At 48.1% G+C, this 23,356-nt stretch overlaps 1 protein-coding gene across 4 annotated transcripts in view; it reads left to right on the top strand.

Annotated features, from left to right (window-relative positions):
• The window catches only part of SHISA6 (shisa family member 6), a 258,687-nt gene that overhangs the window by 18,325 nt on the left and 217,006 nt on the right, over window positions 1-23,356 (top strand). For all 4 annotated transcript variants that reach the window (XM_070479108.1, XM_020915205.2, XM_070479109.1 and 1 more), the window contains exon 2: window positions 5,690-5,850. In XM_070479108.1, the coding sequence (XP_070335209.1) occupies window positions 5,690-5,850 (161 nt within the window). The remainder of the gene's footprint in view (window positions 1-5,689; window positions 5,851-23,356) is intronic.

Genomic DNA, 23,356 nt, shown 5'->3' on the forward strand with positions numbered 1-23,356 from the left:
CAGGCACCGTGCTGGACAAGGCAGGTGAGGCCCTTAGAACTTGTTCAGTGTTCTCCACGTGTAAGATGCAACTCAGTTCAGCAGATGGTTAACACACAAACAATGAGTCCTGAAGAACATGAACATTTTCTGGCTTGAGTGATCAGGATGACTGTTTTCCCTGCTCAGATTTGCTGCCCAATTAATTAACTCTCCCCTGCTTGCCACACATTCACGGACGCCAAGGAATCCATGTGCGGCGAACCAAAACAATTAGGTAGATAATTCAGGCAAAAAGCATCACTTTGTTTCCTGTATCCAGATACTGCAGCGAAGTGGCTCTGGGGGAGGGGGAGGTTGGGGAGTTGGGATGAGCAGGACAAAGAACCAGATTCTTCAAGTTCTTAAATTAGAACCTCTGTAGTCGGCATGGGGGGTGGGTTGGGGGGGAGAGGGTGGGGCTGCCCCTGGCTGGGAACCAGCTTCAGTCCTCACTGGCCAGTCTCTCTCTCTCCCCCAGATTCTCTTTCCCTGGGAAGGTCTCTCTCTGATCCCTTCTCCCCATCTCTTGCGTTCTGGATCTCTTTCTTTCTCTGAGTTTCTCTTTGACTCTGTGTCCCATTTTCTCTCTGGCTCCGTCTGCCTGCCTATTTCTGACCCTTTGTTTCTGTTCCCTGCCCTGCTCTCTGTCTCGTCATCTCTGTTTACTCCGTCATCTCTGAATCTTGCCCTCTGCCTCTCTCTGGCTCTGAGGCTCTGACTCTCCTCCCAAATATTTGGCTCCCTTTCTGTCCATCTCCCCCCCACCCCCACTTCCGTTCCCTCTCTTTCTCTACCTCTGTCCCTCTGTCGCTTCCTTGCTGTCTCTCTCTGTCACTGTCTGACCTTCTCTCTCCCCAGTCTCTGCCCCTTCCTCCGATCCCTGAAAGAAACGGCTACTCTATCGCAAAATCCCCTTCTTCCTCAGTGACCAATTTTCTTTCCTACAGTGAGAAAGTAGCTCAGGCCTTAACCCATTTCCTCCGGCGTATCCAAATTAATTAGGTGAGGCTGGGATCGCACATTTCAGAATTAGAGTAATATTTATTGAGCACCCTGGAGAGAAGGGGATGGAAAGTGGAGAGGAACAGGAGTGAGGAGGGAGGTCATTGAACTGAGGAGTTGAGGGAAGGGGGTGTGAGATGAGAGAGGGGGACCCAGCATCATCCGGGAACAAGGACCCCATTCCTAGCTGCCCGAGGGCTCCAGGCAAGGGGGAACCCTAGGGGGCGGTGCTCAGGAAGCAGAGAAGCCTGCTGTGGGTGTGGCCTCCTTGGGACCACACAGGGCAGGTCCCTGCAGCCTAGCTAGCCTGTCTGTTCAGCACGTGTCCTTCTCCTTCAACTGGGCAGCGCAACTCAGCCCTGCCAACAGGGCACCTGGAGAGGGTATCACGCAAGTCAGTACCTTCAGGGGGAGACAGCTTGGCTGTAACCCAGTTAAAACTCCTTCTCCAGCAGCAAGCAGGGATGCTCTGGGGCACCTGATGTTCTCCAGAGAGGCGTCTTCCCCCTCACCTCTCAGCCCTCAGCATCGGCATGGCTTCTCAGGATTGAGTACTGAGAGCCACCCCCAACCCACCCCCAACCAATCCCAAGAGTCCTGATCCCAGGTTGAACATCTCTTCTCTGCCGGGTCCCCCTTGGCCAATAAGCCTGGAGTGAATCTGCTGTGGGCTTGCCATTTACACTGTCCATATGGACCAAAGGGATGCTGGGTTGAAAGCCCTACAAAGGCTGGGAAGGAGATACTCTTCGCTCTTTTCTCTCTTTGAGTAATGGCTGAGCAATGTGCCAAGAAAGACCCAGAGATACACTGACGGGGCAGACACACAGATCCCCTGAATTTCAAGATGTTCGTCTCAGTGTTGCCAGCCCTACTTGTCCCAGAGCCCAGTCCAGCGTCCCATCTTGGTAGATATTGCAGGAACTAGATTGCCTTGCGCGTTAATCAAAGACCTACTTCACATAGTGCTGTGTACATGTGGCTCGGAATTTCTCAACCTTGCCAGCACTCTGGGTGGGATAATTCTTTGTGGGGGGTGGGTCGTGGGGGGCTGTCCTGTGCCGTGTGGGATGTTTAGCAACATCCTTGGCCTCTGCCCACCAGTTGCCAGTCGACTTCCCTCCCCAGTTTTGTGGCAACCAGAAAATGTCACCAGCCATTGCCAAATGTTCCCTAAGGGCGAAATCACTGTCATTCACGTAGATTTAGTCTTGACTTTCCAAAAACGTGGACTTAACCGCTTGACTCTGTTTTTCCTTCATAGATTTCCTTCATAGATAAGAACTTGAGAGGCAAGATAAAGACAAAAAAAGAATATGACCTTTTTTTTTTGATAATAGTAACTTTATTGAGATGTAATTCACCTACTATAAAATTCATCCTTAAACTTAAAAGTGTCCAGTTCAGTGATTTTTATACATTTTCAGAGTTGTCCAACTATCACCACTGTCTGGTTTTAGAATATTTTCATCATTCCCCCAAAGAAAACCCATACCTATTAATAGTCATTCTCCATTAACCCCTCCATTAGCCCCTAGTAGGGCTTCCTTGGTGGCCAAGTGGTAAAGAATCCGCCTGCAAGTGTAGGAGATGCCGGTTTGATCCCTGGTCGGGAAGATCCCTTGGAGAAGGAAATGGCAGCCCGCTTCAGTATTCTTGCCTGGAAAGTCACCTGGACAGAGCAGCCTGGCAGGCTACAGTCCATGGGGTCACAAAGAGTTGGACACAACTGAGCAGATAAATGGCAACAGCAGCCCCTGGCAACCACCAGTCTACTTTCTGCCTCTATCGATCTGCCGAATCTGGGTATTTTATATACATAGAATCTTAACCTGTGGTTTTTTGTGACTGGTTTCTTTTATGTAGCATGTTGTTTTCAAGGTCATTCATGTTGTAGCATATATCAAAGCATCTTGCTTTTTTAAGGCTGAATAATAATACTTTATGTGAATACACAATATTTTATTAGTCCATTCATCAGAAGATGGGCATTTGGGTTATTTCCACCTTTTGGCTATTGTTAATAATGCTGCTATGAACTTTCATATACAAAGTTTGTATAGGCATATGTTTTCATTTCTGTTGGGCATATACCTAGGAGTATTCTAATTGCTGGGCCATATGGGAATGCTATGTTTAATATTTGGAGGAACTGCCAAACTGTTTACCAAAGGGCCTGCACCGTTTTGCATTCCCACCAGTAGTGTATGAAAGCTCCAATTTCTCCACATCCATGCCCACATTTGGAATTGTCTTTTGGTCATAGCTATCCTGGTGGGTGTGAACATGTATCATATTGTGTTTTTGATTTGTACTTTCAAATGTTGAGCTACTTACTTTTCATGCCTGTACCTTGTTTGGAGCAATGTCTAATTATATCTCATCCATTTTTAAATTGTGTTGTTTGTTTTTTATTGCTGAATTATAAGAGTTCTTTAAATATTCTGAATGCATATCTCTTAGCAGAAATATGATTTGCAAGTATTTTCTCCCATTCTCTGGGTTGTCTTTCATTTTCTTTGTGCTATTTTCTGATGTAGAAATGTTTTTAGTTTTGATGAAGTCGAGTCTGCAAATTTTTTCTTTTGTTCCTTGTGCTTGGGTGTCATATCTAAGAAACCTTTGCCAACTCCGAGGTTACAGAGACTGACTTCTCAATTTTCTTCTGAGAACATATACTGCTAGCTCTAATATCTAGGTTTATGATCCATTTTGAATTAATTGCTACATGTGGTGTGAGGTGAGGGTGCAGTTTTATTCTCTGCGTGTGGACGTCCATTTGTTGAAGAAACTTCTTTTCCAGTGGTCATGGCGTCCTTGTCGAAAATCAGTTGAACATAGATTGATTTCTGGACTCTTCAATTTGATTCCATTGGTCTGTTCTTCTGTTGTAACTTTTAACTCGCTATTTCCTTACCATGGAAAAATGGTCGGAAAGTGTCTTTCATAAATAGGGTGAAGGAGTCTAGGTAATTTGTGTGGATGTATGGTTAAAAATATATATATAAAATATTGATCACATTCTGGAATTAAAAGGGAGCTTCGAGGTCATGTTAGTTTAAACCGTTTGTTTTGCTGCTGGGGAATAAAAAGATTAAATTTCAATTTCAGTGGCCAATAAATCTGTCTGAAGATTCACAGCTCATCAGTGGCAGAGCTGGTATTAGAACCCAGATCTCTCGATTTTGTGGGGCAGTGTTTTTTTCTTATTCCCAGGCCCCAGGTCTGCCCGAAGTTCCTTTACCATGCTAACGAGGTTCTGTCTTCGCCTCCCCACTTCTTGGTCCACAGAAGTGAATGAGGTGGTGACGTGTGTGCGCTTTCCCTCCTAGAGCCTGAGGGAAAAAAAAGCAAGCCAGCATGGGGAAAGCATTTGGAAAATCTGAAATTGCTGTATAAATGCCACTAAATGATAAGATTGCCAGCTTGCTGCTCCTCTCCTAGGAAGGTTCAGCATGTCAGAGGCAGAATAATGAAAGGAAACAATTCACTCTCAGACTCCTTTTTAAACTGCTGTGGTTGTCACTTTTCAAGGAAGGGGGCCGAGTGCAGGGAGCTAGAAGGAAGCCTCGGGGTGGGCTGGGTGTGGCCCGATCTCAGGTGGGCTGGACTGGCTGGGAGAGGGCTGGAAGCACAGTGCCTCACCCACGCCTGAGGGACAGCCCAGGTACATGGAAGAGTCCTTGCCCCGCTCATGCAAAGAACTGGGCACCTGGCCCTGAAATGACCGTGTCTGATGCTGGTCCCTTGGGTCTCCTCAGAGCATCCTGTGTGTCCCCGTTTTCTACCAACAGTAGTATCACCTGTGATATTCACCTGCAGAGGGAGTCTTATTCCAAACCAGGTGTGGGAGTGATGTCCCCTGAATGCTGAGCCCCTAGATGATCGGAACTGTGTTCTGTTTACCCTGGTCTCTGCCGTGACTGAGGCATACAGTCCTTAATTAATGCACATTTGGTGTTGAGAGAATGAAACCTGCTCCTGTGGTACTGGGACCCTGGCAGAGGGCGTGGACCTCTCTAGCAGCATCTCTGTACATGTCTCTTTCCTCTCGTGTATTTTTCTCTCTCTATGTTTGTGATTGCTCCGTCCTCTAACCTCCAGCTGCATTCACTGCCTGCACCGTCCTTGTATTCTGATATTTATCATTTTATCTGTACGTCCTGTCTTTGCAGCTAAAGCACCCCTTTCTGGACCACGGGAGCTGAGTTTTGTACTTATTTAGGTCACCTGTATAGATACAGTCTCCTCGGTGTGTGTCTTTCGATGGGGAGGTTGATCCCCCTGTTATTAATTACTTGCCACTGAACTGGAGGCCAACAGTGACCACCTTTCACTGCAGTGGCATTCCTCACGGCACCTTCTGTAGTATCTGCCTGGCATAGGGGCTTATTTGGGGAGCCAGCATTTTGAAAGGGCTCAGAGTTCATTGGTATGAAATGAACCAAAGAAAGAAACCACAATCACAACCTTTTAATACCTGTCCCAGCAGCATGGCAGCCTCTCCCCTATATCCCCACTGGGCCCAACACCAGATGATGCTGTGGCTGTAACTGAATATTGGGTCTCCATCCATCAAAGGGCCAGTGAAAGTCACCCACCCAACTTTCTTTGTGGTTGTGCTCACTGGTTTGGTGAACCTCACTGTGTGATCTTTCTCTTTCAGGGCTCTGGCTGACATCCTAAGACAACAGGGACCAATCCCCATAGCACACTGTGAAAGAGAAACTATCTCGGCCATCGATAGCTCTCCCAAAGAGAACACGCCGGTCCGATCGTCCTCCAAAAACCACTACACCCCCGTGCGCACGGCCAAGCAGACTCCAGGTAAGTGAGCGCTGATCACTTTGCATCTCTGCTGAGGCTGGTGAGAGGGTTCTGTGGTGTTTCTGCTTCAGCCGGGCAGGTCGTGGAGCCCTGACCTGGTGGGCTTGTGGAAGAGTCTGGGGACTGTCCCTCCTGGGGAGAGAGTGGCATGGAAAGACCACCGCCAGTGAGTGTCTGGGCTGGAGGAGAGCTGATTGTTTAGGGCTTCTGTGATCTCATGAGTGTCTGCATAATTCTCTTCCCTGGAAGGAACTTGCGGCAGCCTTGGGGGTGAGGTATAGTCACTGTCTTGCCCACGTGGTGGGAAGGCAGATCTTTCACAAGAAGTGGCTGCAATCAGAGACTGCTCAACTACTGGAATCTCAAAAAGCATTTCCTGTGGGTAGGGATTACGTCTGTGTTGTAGGATAACCCTTTCCTGTGCCCTGTGGAATCTCTGGATATGCGAGTTGCTGTGTGATAGCAATATGCTGGTATTCTTCCACTTGGTCATCACTGTAACCCATATGGAACAATAAACAAAACAAGGGAATAACAATAAATAATGTAACCTCTCATGTATGGGGATCTTGCTGTGTGCCAAGTGTTATGCTGATCATTTTACATGGATTGTCTTACTTATTTTTCACAGCAGCCTTTGACATGCTTATATTGTCCTCTTTTTATATATGGAACAGAAAGGCTCAATGATTTTCCCAAGGACATATGGTTAGTATGAAAGCAAGCCTGGATTCAAACTGAGGCATGTAGGTAACAACAGTCAGGTCTAGAAAACCCTAGTATCCTAATCCAGTTTGGGACATTACTTTCTCAGAGTTTCTGAGAGGACTGTCCCCTTACAAGAGTAGCTGGGAAGGTCATCTCTCATCGTGAGCATTACCAGACAGCCTTCTGCTAACCCCAATCTCAGACATGGCTTCTGTGTTGATACTTGGATCTGAAATCGTCACATCTGTCTGTAGGGTCTGAACTAAACCTGCAATAAAGATATGCAGTCACTAGGTGGCAATAGGTATGTTGTGAATTCAAACTGTAGCAGACATGCTATTGAGACCAAATTTATTAAATGAGAAATCACATACTTGCCTTTGAGGTAATAGAGTTAAGTCTTTTGAGACTGTGATAAAAATCAAGGACACTCACCTCCCCCAAACATACACATATGAATATATATTTGATCCAACATGTTGTGTAGGGTTTACAAGGTTCTTCCAAAGTTAAAAGTCTCTGATTTAAAATTAAAGATGAGAAATCCACCCTTGCAAAAATTCTAAGATGCATTTTTAGCCTGAATATCATAAATGTTTAAAATGTAAGTAATAGAAGGAACTGGCAAAAACCTCGAGACCAGTGATTATCTCCCTTGCTGCACATTAGAATCACCTGGGGAAGCTCTTAAAAATGCTGATGATGCTGGTGTCTGGGTCCCACCAATTAACCAGAGTTTCTGGGGATGCTGCTGGCAGCAGTATTTTAAAAAAATCACTCAAAAGTGATTCTAACACACAGACAGAATAAAGAGCCACTTGTCCAGATGGATTCCTTTATTTTATGAATGAAGACACTGAAAGGCTGTGCCAGTCATCCTCAAATTTGGCTGCACGCTGGAATCACCTTGGGAGCTTTAAAAATTAACAGTACCTGGGCCTCACCTCCAGAGATTATAATTTAATTGATGTGGGGGTGTGGCCTGAGCAGGAGGTGGGGGGCATGTTTCTTTCTAATACGTTGTCATCGTTCAGTTATGTCCAACTCTTGGCGACCCGTGAACTGCAGCACTCCAGGCTTCGCTGTCCTTTACTATCTCCCGGAGTTTGCTCAAACTCATGTCTGTTGAGTCAATGGTGCCATCCAACCATCTCATCCTCTGTCCCTGCACTTCTCCTCCTACCTCCAATCTTTCCCAGAGTCAGGGTCTTTTCCAGTGAGTTGGCTCTTCGTATCAGCTGGCTAAAGTATTGGAGCTTCAGCTTCAGCATCAGTCCTTCCAATGAATATTCAGGGTTGATTTCCTTTAGGATTGACTGGTTTGGTCTCTTTGCAGTCCAAGGGACTCTCAAGAGTCTTCTCCAGCACCACAGGTGATTTTAATATGGAGCAAAGTTTGGGGAATCACTGAGCTGTGGAAATTGCAGAAAGGTGCCATTCTAACTTATTGTTGATTGTCTAATTTAAACTTGGTATTGTGACCATCTGCAAGGGGGCATTTCTGTTTCTCCAAAGACTCATGGTTTGAAGTCAGGCTCTTCCAGAATCTTGTCTATGATTTTGGAACTTCAGGTCACTCTGGTACCCAAAGCATTCCTGGAAGTTTATCTTCATCCCTGTCTGTTCTGCTTTTCTCTGTCTCATTCACAAACCAGATAGTTGCCAGTCATTGAGTCTAGATGAAGTGGACAGTCTTGATTTGCCCTTAAATGCCTTTCACTGGTCCTGAAGATCTGTCATTTCTTCTGGTTTCTGTATATATCCTTTCCTCTGTTGATCTGAGAAGAGAAGCTTATAGTTAAATGATTCACTCCTTTGTTTTGAGAAATCCCTCCCTGTATTTCTCAGTTTGGAACTCTTCACTTGGCTTTTAGAGATGGGAATTGTTCCCTGGCCCAGAATGCATTCTCAATGGTGATACTTAGATTTAAAAGCAATTTCATAACCATCTGCAATGTCTACAACTTCTAATGGATGCAACTGCTTTTCTGAATCCTTTGCCACAGAAGACTATGTTTTGAGCAGAAGTTTAAATAGAACTTTGTGTAAGTGTTCAAAGTGGAGACGTGTTGTGGTTTCACCACTGGTCAAATCAACAGATCACTGATCAGAGGAGTATTGTGGCAAAAGTTTTGTTGGGGGATCTTGAGAAAGACATCCAGAAATCTCAGGAGGCATCATAGCCTATGAGTCTGGACCAGCCACATCAGTATCACTTGAAAGTTTTTGAGAAATGCAGAATCTCAGGCTCCCATCTCACCTGCTTGAGGAGAATTTGCATTTTCATGAGGTCACGTAGCAAATAACATTTAAGAAGCCCTGACACAACATGGGCTATGACATAAATGCCTCAGTTTTTTTTCTTTTCTTCCCCTTTCACATGCTGTGTATGTGACTTTGGCAAGTTTCTTCGCCTTTCTAAATTTCTTCATCTGCCTTGAGGCTAATAGTACAGCTGTGTCAGTTCAGTTCAGTTCAGTTCAGTTCAGTTCAGTCACTCAGTCGTGTCTGACTCTTTGCAATCCCATGGACTGCAACATGCCAGGCTTCCCTATCTATCACCAACTCCCAGAGTTTACTCAAACTCATGTCCATTGAGTTGGTGATGCCATCCAACCAGCTCATCCTCTGTCGTCCCCTTCTCCTCCCACCTTCAATCTTTCCCAGCATCAGGGTCTTTTCAAATGAGTCAGTTCTTCTCATCAGGTGGCCAAAGTATTGGAGTTTCAGCTTCAACCTCAGTCCTTCCAATGAACATCCAGGACTGATTTTTTTTAGGATGACTAGTTGAATCTCCTTGCAGTCCAAGGGACTCTCAAGAGTCTTCTCCAACAAACACAGTTCAAAAGCGTCAATTCTTTGGCGCTCAGCTTTCTTTATAGCCCAACTCTCACATCCATACATGACCACTGGAAAAACCATAGCCTTGACTAGATGGACCTTTGTTGGCAAAGTAATGTCTCTGCTTTTCAATATGCTATCTAGGTTGGTTATAACTTTTCTTCCAAGGAGTAAGTGTCTTTTAATTTCATGGCTGCAGTCACCATCCACAGTGATTTTTGAGCCCCCCAAAATAAAGTCTGTCACTGTTTCCACTGTTTCTGCATCTATTTTCCATGAAGTGATGGGACTGGATGCCATGATCTTAGTTCTCTGAATGTGTAGAGTTGCTTAATGAGTTAAACTAAGGAGATCACTTAAAATAGATCCTGAACGTAGCAAACCTCTATATCAGCCGTAGTGGGGCTATGGAAGTATATTCACAACTCAAGGCAAATAAATCAAATTAATGAGAGATATATAGGCATTGGTGTCCTTAGACCAGGAAGGATCCATGGGCTGTATCCAGGATGAAAGCCCCTGGCCCTAAGCCTTCTGTGCTTGCCCCTGCCTGTAGCACATCCTCTGAGGATGAAGGGGCTTTGGAGGGCTTTATGGGGCTCTTGCATATCGAAAGCACAGGCTTGTTTGGTTTAGGGAGTGGAATGAGGGTCCTGCCTTAATAATAGTAAAAGCAATGATACCACGAATGTGGAGTATCCACTCTTTCTGGCTAGTCTGTTAGTTACTTTATTTACAATGCAAAGGGGATCCTGCAACATTTCATAGCTATAACATCTCTTATTTTCACATTGGCAGAAAATTCCTCTTTCCTTCCAGAAGAGCCCTTTACGCTAACTCTTCTAGAAATCCCTCTCCAGTTTTAAAGGGAGCTTTAATACTGGACAGTTACTTTGGACACGGAAAATCAGTGAAGCCCATCTCCATCTCCCGCCTCTCAAATCTGGCTGCCTCTAGACTCTCACTACTCAAAGTGTGGTCCATGGACCAGTAGTGACTGCATCCCATGAGAGCTTGTTAGAAGTGTAGACTCTTGGGCCTGTCCCCTGACCTAGTGATTCAGAATCTGCATTTTAACAAGATCTTTAGGCAATTTGTACATATATTAAAGTTGGAGAAGATCCCATTAGCACCACAAGCCTCAGCCCTGATAACACACTGGAATGATGTAAGCAATTCTGGTAACACTAATGCCTGGCCCTTACCTCCCAGGATTCTGATTGAATTGGTCTGGGGTAGAATCTGGATGTTAGTATTTTTCAAAAAGTTCCCACACGATTCCATTGTTCAACAAACCAAGAACCAGAGCTAAAGGGAGATTGTCAAATAAGAAAAACATCCTCAAGGACTGCAGAGTTTGAATTCACATCAAGACTCACAAAGATGGTGCTTGGCTGGTCCTTCTTAGTGAGCTGCAGGGGTAAGTCTTCTCCATGGCAGATGGGCTGAAGGAGCAGAGGATTTGGGCTCATCTGAGAGAGGGAGGGGTCAGTCTGTAACTATGAATGGAGACTCCTGGGCAGAAGTAGGTGTGAATAAAAATACAGCAGCACCTCCCCCTCCCCCCCATTCATGGATTCAACCAAGCTCAGATCCTGTCTGTGTTTACCATCCAAGGTTGGCTGAATCCTCGGATGTGGAAGCTGCAGGTACAGAGGGTTGACTATGGGACTTGAGTATCCATGGAATTTGGCTTCCCTTGCAGTTTCTGGAACCATCCCTTGGATACCAGGGGCTGACTGCATCAGAATTGAATGGCAGACCAGGCACAGCTGGGCATCATGATATGTTCTGTATCTGGAACTGCAGGTCCCTGAGCCCAGGATCTCAGAGGCTTGCAGGGGGCTTGCGTGACCTTCAAGAATGGGGAGGAGTGGGGACCTTGCTTGTTCAGCTGGTCTGATTCACTCCTAAAGAACCTGTCTTGGGACAACTCGGGGAGAGTAGGGGTACCCATCCCTCGGATATCATGTGCTGGGGTTCCAAAGTCTTGATAACCAACTTAACATCATCAAGAGTGGCGTCTGCTAGAGGGAATAAATATTTATGCCGCAGCTCCACACCACTGGGAGTTGTGTACATTAGTTATCAGCCCTCTGCCTCCTGTCAAAGCCGCCTGCATTAATGGCAGACCAAGGGAGCCAAGGGGCATGCCTCCAAGCTTCATGGAGACCAAGAATGGGGCTGGACAGTTGACAGAGGGGCTCTCAGTTACAACGCTGCATAACCTGGCCCCTCAGTGCTTCCTTGAGCTCAGACCCTATTACCTTCTGCCTTTCTCTCTGGGATCCAGACATCTGACCCTCTTCAAGTCAGCGTGTTCTTGCCTTGGAGTATTTCCCCTTCTCTTTGGTGGCCAGAAACTATCCAGCATCAGATATTTGTGCTGTGAAAGTTGATGCTCACAAGAGGTTGACGACCCTTCCTAACCTCCTCATCTGCTCCTGTCCCCTGCTTCATTTTCTTCTGGGCACCTACACCATCTAACACCCTAGTTTGATAAGATCACTAGTTTATTGTCGCTGTCCCTATCAGAATGTAAGCTCCATGTAGGCAAGGGTTTGTCTTATTCTCTGTGGCATCTTAGATCCAAGAGCATTCCCTGGAAGCTCATTGTAACAGCTCAGTGAGTGTTTGCAGGGACTGTCAAGATGGTCCTTCACTTGGAAAGATGGAGGAGCCAGACCGCAGGCGTTAGAGACCTGCCTGAAGGCTGCAGCGATCTCATCAGGGTTGTGTGACCCTCTGCTGCCCTCTCTGCAAAATTAGCGTAGAGTTGGCCACACTGACCACCCACGGGGCTGGTTATACAGTGGGGAGCTGAGCTGGGAGGTGCCCAGGCTTCACCCCACAGCCTTTCTCCTTCCATCCTGGGGCTGACCCAGGACTCCAGGTTCAGTGTGGCCAGAGGGTAGGAGCTTTGCTTGCTTCTATCTGTAGAATGGGTTAATAGTAGTGCTTCCCTCCTAGGGCTGCTGTGGGGAGTAAAGGATTGTTAATACCATCAGAGCAACATTTGATAGATAGAAACACTGTTTCAAGCCTGCACTTCTTCCTCTGGTGGTCACCAGGCTATGTGTGGCTGTTAGTGGAACACTTGAAGTGTGTTTCAGAGCCTCACAAGATTTCAGAGTCAGTGTGAAAAAAGAAAGAATGTTAAAATAGCTTCATAATTTTTTATATTGATTACATTTGAAATGATAATATTTTGGATATATCAGGTTAAATAGAATCTATTATTAAAATTAATTTCATCTTTTTTTTTCATTTTTTAACATGATGACTAAGAAATGTGGACTTAGCTATGTGGGTCATATCTATAATTTGCATCTCATTGCCACTGGACGGGGCTGGTTTAAACGTTAGTGGTGTGGGGACCATCCCTAATGGTCCAGTGGTTAAGACTCCGTGCTTCCAATGCAGGGGGCATGGGTTGGATCCCTGGTCAGGGAAGTAAGATCCCACTTGCTGCATGGCCAAAGATTAAATAAATAAAGTTTTACAAACGTTAGTGGTGCAGAGTGTCTCTTTGAGTTGAAATTTCGGTCTTGAACAGAAAATCCTGTCCGTTTGGGGAGCTTACACTGTAATGGAGGAGATGTAAATGATGTAAATAGGTAAATAATTTCAGAGAGTGCGAAATGCTCCGGGCACAGGCAGGCAGGTGATGTGTTAGAGGAAGGCTGGGGAAAGGGAGCCCTGTTTTTCAAAAATTTATTTTGCTTGAAATATACTTGATTTACAATGTTATGTTAATGTCTGCGGTATAGCAAAGTGACTCAGTTATACCTATGTAGGCATTCTTTTTCATATTCTTTTACATTATGGTTTATCACAGGATATAGAATATAGTCCCCGGTGCTATACAGTAGGACCTTGTTGTTTATCCACCCTACATATAATAGTTTGCATCTGCTCATCCCAAACTCCTAATCCATCCCTCCCCACCCTCTTTCCCTTGGCACTGTGATAGTCTGGTCCTATGAGGTGGCATTCGAGCCTGCTACCTGACTGACAGGAGGAGCCAGCCATGGGGACATACAGAAGAAGAACATTCTAGGCAGAGGGAGCAGCAAGTCCAAAGGCCTTGAGGCTGGAACACACCTGGCTGTTTATGAAACCAAAAGCAGACACAGGTGTTGAGTGTGGTCAGTGAAGGAGTGGCAGGTGCATGTTGAGAATGGAGGGGTAGATGTGGGCCAGTTACGCATAGTCTTGGAGGCCATGGTAAGGAGTGTGGATCTAATTTAACTATGCTGATCTGATGTCTGGTATAGTAAGATAGCCTTGGTTGCTGAGTAGTAGACGTGGACTCTGTTGAGAACCAGGATAACCTGTTCTTGTAGTTTAGTTGCTAAGTCATGTTTGACTCTTTGTGACGGACACAGCGCCTTAGATGGCTCGGCCATCCTGACACACAGGATAACCAGTTAGCATTTCTAATAGAAAGGTGGGTTAATGATAGAACTTTCTCTGGCTACTTCTCCCGCATGAAGACACCCTTGCTGTAAAGAAGGCAGGATAATGCAGTGACAGAACTGGACAAGCCAAGACCCAGATCCTGCCTGAACTTGGACCAGCTGATAGACCTTAGTCCAGGGCTGTTCAGCAGGGCTTGGCAGACTTTTTCTGAAAAGGGCCAGGTTGTAAATGTTTCAGACTCTATGGCCGTAAGGTCTCCACCATAGCTACTCAGCTGTACCACAGAGATACTTAAAAGAGTGAGCAGCACTGTGTTCCCATGAAACGCTATTTATAACAGTAATAGATGGTGGGCAGGGCTGGGCCCATGGCTGTTGTTTGTCGACCCCTGTTCTTCATTTCTCTCTGAAAGCCCCAGGCACCTTCCAGGCGACCTTTGCTTCCATGTGACATGTCAGTGGGGGAGACACATCCCTCACCATGATGCTGTGAGCGAGTCAGAGGCCAGCGCAGAGCTGTGAGCCCAGGAGTGCCCCGTAAACGTCAGGCCCCACTCCCCCCCCCTTTCCTGCAACTCTGGCCAGGGTTTTGTTGGATCCTGGCTTTGCAGCAGGTAGAATGAGGCCTAACGAGAGCTATGGAATTACCATGTCCCAGTAGAGGCTATGGTTTTTCCAGTAGTCATGTATGGATGTGAGAGTTGGACTATAAAAAAAGCTGAGTGCCCAAGAATTGATGTTTTTGAACTGTGGTGTTGGAGAAGACTCTTGAGAGTCCCTTGGACTGCAAGGAGATCGAACTAGTCCATCCTAAAGGAGATCAGTCCTGGGTGCTCATTGGAAGGACTGATGTTGAAACTAAAACTCCAATATTTTGGCCACCTGATGCGAAGAGCTGACTCATTTGAAAAGACCCTGATGTTGGGAAAGATTGAGGGCAGGAGAAGGGGACGACAGAGGATGAGATGGTTGGATGGCATCACCGACTCAATGGACATGAGTTTGGGTAAACTCCGGGAGTCGGTGATGAACAGGGAGGCCTGGCGTGCTGCAGTTTATAGGGTCGCAAAGAGTTGGACATGACTGACTGAACTGAACTGAATAGAGTTCAGGGTCCCCAGGCAGTTCAGTGGTAAAGAACCCACCTGCCAAAGCAAGAGACACAGGAGAGGTGGGTTCTCTTCCTGGGTTGGGAAGATGCCCTGAAGTAGTAAATGGCAACTCACTCCAGTGAGTTGGATAGAGGCTTCTGGAGAGCTACAGTCCATGGGGTCTCCAAGAGTCGGACATGACTGAGCGTCTGAGCATAGGAGGAGGAGACGTGGAGACCAGGGTCCCCAGCCTGACCTTCTTGGTGGTTTTATCACCATCTGGGTGATGGTGTAGAAAGTGTGCTGACTAAGGTTATGCATCACCAGGAGGGTGCCCGGCACCCCCATGATGGCAGACTCAGGGTTCCGAATGTCTCCGTGGGTGTGGACACCCCCAGGTTATGTCTACTGCCGGCAGCACCTCCTTCCATTGTGTCTCAGATCCCGTTTACTTCTGGTCTTCAGATGCCCTGCTCCCTGGATCCATGTCCCCGCCCCGATCTCTACCAGCTCAGTTCATTTGGGTGTCAATGTGCTCCCCCCATCTTAAGGCAGGAGGGGAGCCCTCTCTCCATTTCACCACTGCTTCCCACTGCCTCGCCTCCTGCTTTTCTCCTTGACAGCCCGGCAGAAGAGTCGTCTACACCTGCTGCCTCTGCTCCTGGCTTGCTGACTTCCATCCTCGTCCCTGCACCTCGGTGGCCGTGGGGGTCCCAGGAGCAGGCTCCGCTGGGCCCTGTGGCTGGAATGGGCCTCCCACCCCTCCTTCCACCAAAACCAAGGCTCTGGCCACCTGGACCTACTTGGTTTTGGGGCAGCAAGTCCTCCCTGGCTTCACAGGCTCCCACGATGCTCTGCTCTTCACTCTGTCTGGAACATTCTTTATGTCCACTCTCTCTCAGCCTCCCTGTTCCTCCCGATCTCAGCTCCCCTCTCGCTGTCCTGACTCCTGGATGGGTCAGCCCCTCCCCAGGGTGCCTGGCACTGCAGAGTTAGGGGCGTGGGTGTAGGGAGTCAGTCCCAGTTTGGACCTCTATCCTATGACATCTCCCTAAGACATGACCACTGTCAGCCCAACTCAGGGCCGGGCACACGAGAACTGTGAACAGCACACTGACAGTCTCGTGTTTGGGGTCAGAACCTGTGTGTCCCACCTGATGGGGAGCAGGTCATACGAGAAAGTCACGGGGGTGCAGTTGACCCTGTGTTTGGTGTGAACAAAAAGAGCAGATCAGTCGGTAGCCTGGAAACAGCAGTTTTCCAATTGCATTGAAAGAACCTTGGGTCCGGATCTAGGGAGGTGACTGGCCTGTCTTAGTGTATCCTGCTCTTAGACACCCATGCCCTGTGCTCCCCAGGGAGGGATGCAGCTGCCAGGAAGCCTGAAAACCCTGGTCTTTAAAGGATATTCATAATGGATGGTGCTTTTAAAATAACTTTTATCATATTTTTATTTTGTATTGAAGTATAGCCAGTTACCAGTGTTGTTATAGTTTCAGGTGAATAGGAAGGGACTCAGCCACATATATACACATGTATCCATTCTCCCCCAAGCTCTCCTCCCATCCAGGCTGCCACATAACGTTGAGCAGAATTCCCTGTGCTCTACAGTAGGGCCTTGTTGGTTATCCATTTTAAATATAGCAGGGTGTACATGCCCATCCCAAGCTCCCTAACTATCCCTTCCCCTCATCATCCCCTACAGCTCCGTGGAGCCTGTCTCCTGCACCTGGGTCCACGCCCGGCCCTGGCTGTCCAATGCATGTACTTGCGGCTACAAGGAGGACCTTAGAGGAGGCTAATGGTCTCAAGACGTGAGCCTCTCAGCTCCAGGACGGACCTCCCTGCCACAAAGGGAGCACTCACCCCAGGATGTCTTGAGGAAGGGGACTGGGAGGAGCTACTGGGCATTTTTAGCAGGGAGTCGGTGGGGATGAGGGGTGGGTGCTGGCCTCAGAATCTCTAAGGTTCTCCCTTTCTGAGAACGTAGAGGGCATAGCTGGCATTTGAGGGCTAACCCTGCTCAGAGCCTACTCCTGTGGGTCCTCCCATCCCCCAGCAGTTAGGGGCTCGGATGGGGGCAGTGAGACAGCCAGTACCCGGGGCCCAGCTGGCATTGGCACATGAGCAGTCAAGAGGCCTGATTCCAAGCTCACTCACCTAGTGGCTGCATGCACGCATGGTCAGTCACTTCATTCGTATCTGACTCTTTGTGACTCTATGGACTGCAGCCCACCAGGCTCCTTTGTCCGTGGGATTCTCTGGGCAAAAATACTGGAGTGGGTTATCGTCCCCTCCTCCAAGGGATCTTTCTGACCCAGGGATCGAACCCGTGTCTCCTGTGTCGCAGACAGATTCTTTACCCACTGAGCCACTTTGGAAGCCCCGCTTAGTGGCTGTACTGACTCATCTTCCTCTTGGGATTCTGTGATCCCTCCCATCCTCCGCACCCAGACTGGGCCAGATCACCATTGTGTCCTCAAGGCCAGACAGGTCATGAGCGGAAAAGTTCTTTCCTGCTTCAAAATTTAAAGCCATTTAGAAAGTGAGTCCTGAGCTGTGTTGCAGTCCTGGGTGGGGTGTGGGTGATGGCTTTTCCCAGCACAGAGTTGCCTTGAGAAGGGAAGGGGTGCTCCGAAGCAGAGCCCCCCAAAAGCCCAAGGAACTACCCTCACCCTGGTCAAGCCAGCTGTGCCTAACGCATCCTTCTGGCCCCAGGGCGTGGCCCTGCTCCTGCCTGGGAACTGCACGGGCTTGGGCTGCCTGGCCAGGGAGGCAGATGAGGCCTGACCTCGCCATATGGCCAGGGAGCAGGGAGGGCCGCTGAGCTGGGCCTCTAATTACTCAATGCGCCCAGAAAGCAGGAGGATTTAAAATACGTTCCGGCTGTTACCAGAGCGAGGTGCAGGGGAGAGGGAAGGCGCTACGGACAGGGTTAGAATTCACAATGACCGCGGTGAGTTGGCAAAACCGAGGCCCAACAGAGCACAGTGCAGAGAGAACACGGGCAAGAAGGTGCGAGGCAGGCAGGGCAGACTGCCACAGGCCTGGAGGGAGGGGGTGCATGGCCGGGCACTAAGGTTGTGAAGGGTGAGAGCCCCCAGGGCGAGGGGAGCCCAGCCTCTCTCCAGGCAGGTGCCAGGGCTCTTTTCCCCCAAGGAGCTCCAAGCCCATTCAACATAGTAAAGAATATTTAGGACTGATGATGGAAGAGGAGATGGTATCCAGCCACCCATCCCCAGATGTGAAGCACCCATCATGTGCTGAGCAATGGATAAGACACAGGCCGGCCTCAGGAGCTTAAATCCAGGAGCAGACAGACCAGACTAGACAGTAAAAAGATAACCAGCCATACAGACACCTCTCCAGAACCAGCCATGTGTTCAGAAGCTTCTCAGGGAGGGGCCTGGTAAGGGCCAGTGCCTTGAAGGATGGTGGAATTGAACAGGATGGTGGAGAGTGTTCCTGGTCGGTGAACTGGGGTCAGCAAGAGCCTGGCAGGCAGGGTTGCTTAAGGGCGATCACTGCCTTTGGAATAGTTGGTGTGGCTTTTCTGTAAGCAGGCAGTGGTGTTAAGAAACTGGGTACGAGGCGCCAGAGGAACTGGAACTCTGTGTCCCGTTAGAGCAGGCTGGCTCTGAGCAGGAGTCTCTTCTTTTTCCTTCTCTAAACATAAGGGCTGTGTTCCTGGAGGGCAGGAGGTATGTGGGAAGGGGCGGGGGTGCCTGCTGGGGAGGTGCCATATGGCTCAGTCGGGCTAATGATGGGGGATGGAGTGGGGGGTTGGACCCTGCAAGGGGTCTTGTGAGGGTCTAAGATAAGAGGTTCACAGAGCCAGAGGCATGGGGAGTCACGGCCCCCTGGCAGCGCGTTGGGAGGAAGGAAAGGGGGAGGTCAGGGTGGGACTCAAGATGCTCTGATCCCTTCATTCCTACAAAAACAGTTTTAGCCCCTTACTGGGAACCAGTCACCAGGGATGTGGGAGGGAAGAAAGCCAAGTCCCAAGTCACATAGCACTTACATTCAGCTGGAAGAGACAGAAAAGAAACTCATAAACATACAACATAAATGGTAGTGGTAAGTGCTTTGAGAGAAATAGGGCAAGAAAAGGGAGTAGTGAGTGATGGGATTTGGGGGAAAAGAAGCCTGATTTGAAGACGAGACCTCATTACTGGTTGAATTACCGAAGCAGAGACCTGAATGATGGAGGACAAGCCATGTGTGACCGTGAGCTGGGCAGAAGTGAGTGCTGCCAGGTGTGTTTGGGGAGCAGAAGGACCAGAGTGGCTGGGATGGAGAGAGCCAGGGTTGAGACGAGGTAATGGATGAAGTCAGAGAGGTGGGGCCCCAGGGGCCATATGAGATCTTGGGTTTCATTCTGAGTGTGATGGGAGCCATCATGGGGATTGCACAGAGGAGTGATGTGATTTGACTTGTGTTTTACAGAATCGCTCTGCTCAGAATAGACCCTGGAAGGGCAGGGATGGAGGGAGGAGTTGGAGGAGATGAGAAAGAGATGAAGATTTGGACTAAAATGGTGGTAGAGGAGGACCTTTGAAAGACCCAGCTTCATGGCTTATTTATTATTAACATCTTATCTTGAATAATTTTAAACCAGTGGAAAATTTTCAGGTGACTGAATGATTCAGTGAACACCTGTATGCTCTTCACCAGTTGTTAACATCTGCCTCTCTGTCTTTCCTCCTCCTCCTCTTCTCATCTTCACCATCATCATCTCATCATCCTCACCTCCGTCATCATTACCACCATTGTCAGGATCACCGTCAGCATCACTGTCAGTAGCAGCAGCATCAGAACTGAACTATGTGAGAGTAGGTTGCAGATATGATATCATGATTCTTCATTCCCCACTGTACTTCTATGCCTGGATCTTCTAAATTCAAGGATGTTCTCCTGTGTCACCATGAAACAACTACTAGATTTATGAAATTCAGCTTTGTTGCAATACTAGGATCCAGTAGGGTGTGTGATGTATTTGAAAGTAGAAATGACAGCAGTGCTAATGGATGATATGAAAGGTAGGAGGGGAAGGCAGGAGACATAGATGACTTCAAAGATTTTGACCAGAGCAAATGAGAATGGCTAGGTCAGTGCAAGGGTCTGGAATGAAGAGCTAAGAGCTCTTACCCAAAGGAAAGATAGGAAGGATCTGAGTTTTGGCAGATGAACTGAGCTGGGCTGGGCTAACCGGTTCTCCAGTGGATGTTGCCACCGCAGTTATAAGGGAAGTCAGAGAATCTGGCTTTCTTTCTCTCTCTTGTATAGATACACACACACACACACACACACACACACACACACACTCACACACTCCATAGAATATATAGAGATATACATCCATATACAGACTTTCTTCTCCCAGGGATCTAGACCTGAATTTAGCCCGAGATTTATCTCACCATTCCTGATGGCTCAGATGGTCAAGTATCTGCCTGCAATGCGAAAGACCCAGGTTAAATCCCTGGGTTGGGAAGATCTCCTGGAGAAGAAAATGACAGGCCACTCCAGTATTCTTGCCTGGAGAATCCCATGGAGAGAGGAGCCTGACAGGCTATAGTTCATGGGGTTGCAAAGAGTTGGACACAACTGAGCGACTAACACTTTATCTCACCATAACTAAGCAGAATCAGTAATGACCCTGACCTTAAGTGCCTCAAGGACAGGAACATGTCTGCTTTGCTTACTGTATTCACAGTGTACATATCTTGGTCCTTAGCAGTCATTCAATAGCTATTTCTTGAATAAATGACAGAATGAATTCTCTTAATACACTAGACAGGAGGCAGCAATTGTATTTGTATACCTGCAGAATACCTGAAATAACAGTTGCTGATACAAAAGCAACTTTCTCCTATAAAAGAAGTCAGTTCAGTTATAGTTTGGCTCTATGCTATAAGGGAGCTTCTTTTATCTGATTGCTCTGGCTTTCTAAGCATGTGGCTTCCACATCATAGCCCAAGATGGCTGCTCTAGCTCATGTCATCATGCCTGCATTCTAGGCATCAGGAGAAAGTAAAGGCCAAGAGGTCATTTTGCATTTTTTTAAGGATGCTTGCTTGAAGTTGCTATTCCATTCCCACTTGCATCATGGTAGCCAATGTAGTCTTTATTTTGGGTGTTCACATGATCAGTTAGAATATGGGAATTCTTTTACTAAAGAATGGCTTGTGGGGGGCGGGCAACTAGTGATCAGGGTCATTGCATGGCTTGGATGGCACCTGGGGCTATGCGATGCTTTCTTCCACAAACCATCGGTATAAAAAGCTATTGGGGGCAGTTAATCACTGTGGCTACCGTCCCTGCTTCCACAGTAACAACAGTTAGTGGACTGTAAGGGCACAGGACAGGCGAAGCCACTGGGCACCCCTGTAGAGGGTCTCAAAGCTCTGAAGGGGTTGTGTTTCCTTACTTGAATTCTGATTAGGAATCCAGAACTTTACCCTGATAGCAAAGCTACCACATTCCAGAAAAGCTCTGTGGAGCGTCCCCACCTCTGTGTCCCCAGCTCTGTGAGCTCCGTGTGGTCCAGGGCAGTGTCCTCTTCACCTTTGGGCCCCCACACCTTCACCACCTGGAACTCTGGGCTCTCCTGCACCCTGCATCCTAGCCTATGCCTGCTGAATGAAGAGACAAAAATCAATTTAGATGATTCAGGAGTTTCACCAGATGCAACAAAGCTGATTCTTCCTAAATGGAACATTTGTGGAGGCTTTGCCAGAACTATCTAGAAGAGTGTGTTGATGTGGCCATTGCTCTTGCCCAACCACCTCCCCCTGCGATGAGTCAGGAGCAGTGTCTTTGGGATGGAGACCCCTGAGTGGGAGAGACAGGTAGCCAGCAGCTGGGTCGGAGCCCACACTCACCCCCCTCTCCCTGGCTTCTCGATTCTGATCTGTATTCAAGCTTTGTATTCCCCTTTGTGTGTGCTTAGCTTAGGGATTTATCACTGCAGCTTAGATCTGTGATGAAATAGATAAGCCTTCACTTTAATAAATGTGGCATTTCTTTCCCCATAAGAATTAGATGAAAGGAAGTGGGGCCTCGGAGGAGGTGGGCTGGGGCGGGGCAGCAGGTGGAGGTGGACGGCCAGGGCTACAGAAGACACTGCGGTCCAAGAGGCTCTGGGATGGGGAGCCTGGGGCACAGTTTGGGGTCGTTCTACAGGGAGGTGGTAAGAGGAACAGTCCCGTGTGTCCCAAGGAAAGAAACTATAAAGGGCAGAGTCTTAGGCTTGCTGTGGAGCCCTTTCTAGAGGGAGCGGTTTGGGTCCCCAGCTTGACTCCTCCTTATGGTGCTGCTGCAAAGACACTTCGTGTGACCCTTTGGAAAGGATGTGGGTGTGAGGTCAGGGGTAGCAGAGCTCTATCAGGCCATGGGCTCAGCTTCAGGGCACCCAGAGAAGCATATGCCTGCAGTGGGAAGTGTGGGTGAGCTGTGTGGCCTTGAGCAGAGATGTGGCTTGACCTCTCTGGACCCCTGTTTGCTTTTCTCTCTGTGAGAATATCTGCTGGTGTGACCTTTGTGTGCATGCCCTAGGGGCTCACATGGTAAAGAATCTACCTGTGATGCAGGAGACCCAGGTTTGATCCCTGGGTTGGGGAGATCCCTGGAGGAGGAAATGGCGACCCACTCCAGTGTTCTCGCCTGGGAATTCCATGCACAGAGGAGCTTGGCAGGCTACAGTTCATGGGGTCGCAGAGTCGGACATGACCAAGCCACTCACGTGATCCTTGTGGAGATAAAAGGCAATGAATGTAAGACCACTAGCACAGTCCAGGTACGATGGTTGGTGAGAAATCGTGGGAGGGCATTGGCATTATTGGTATGGAGTTTGGATCAGTGTCGCATAATAATTTTAGACTTTTCCTTCCATGACTTTCAGAGTAGGCAACTCTGTGGTTTGGGTCACATGAACCCATTTTCCTAAGAAGCAATATGATAGGAATCCTTCGAAGTCAGTGATATGATTCTTGTCACCTGCAGATAGCAAGATTGAAGTTCAGAAAGGCTGACTGACTTGTTCAAGATCACACAGGTTGGACGCAGATGTGCCGCGCCCCGAATGGTTCCAAGAGCTCGTAAAGACAGGCTATCCCAACCCTCCTGGGCGAACATTGTGTCCAGCCCTCCTAGTAGTTTTCATTCACAGCCCTGAGGTCACGGAGACCAAGAACATCACAGAACAGAGAGAGAGACGGGGCCAGGGCAGTGACCTGTATTTTCAGTTTTCATTAGCAGGATCATGCTCTCAGGGCTGTTGGGCAAACACCTGACTCCTTAGATTTTCCAGCAAAGGAAGCTCATGGTGACCTTCAGAGCCGTGAAGGTTTGGCTGTGGCTGGTCAGCAGCCTCCGGCCGGTGGGCTCACATGAATCAGAAGGGCTGGCTGAGCACACTAAACCTCGTTGTTCGCTAAGAAGGAG

This window comes from Odocoileus virginianus, chromosome 17, assembly GCF_023699985.2.
Source record: "Odocoileus virginianus isolate 20LAN1187 ecotype Illinois chromosome 17, Ovbor_1.2, whole genome shotgun sequence".
NCBI lineage: Eukaryota > Metazoa > Chordata > Mammalia > Artiodactyla > Cervidae > Odocoileus > Odocoileus virginianus.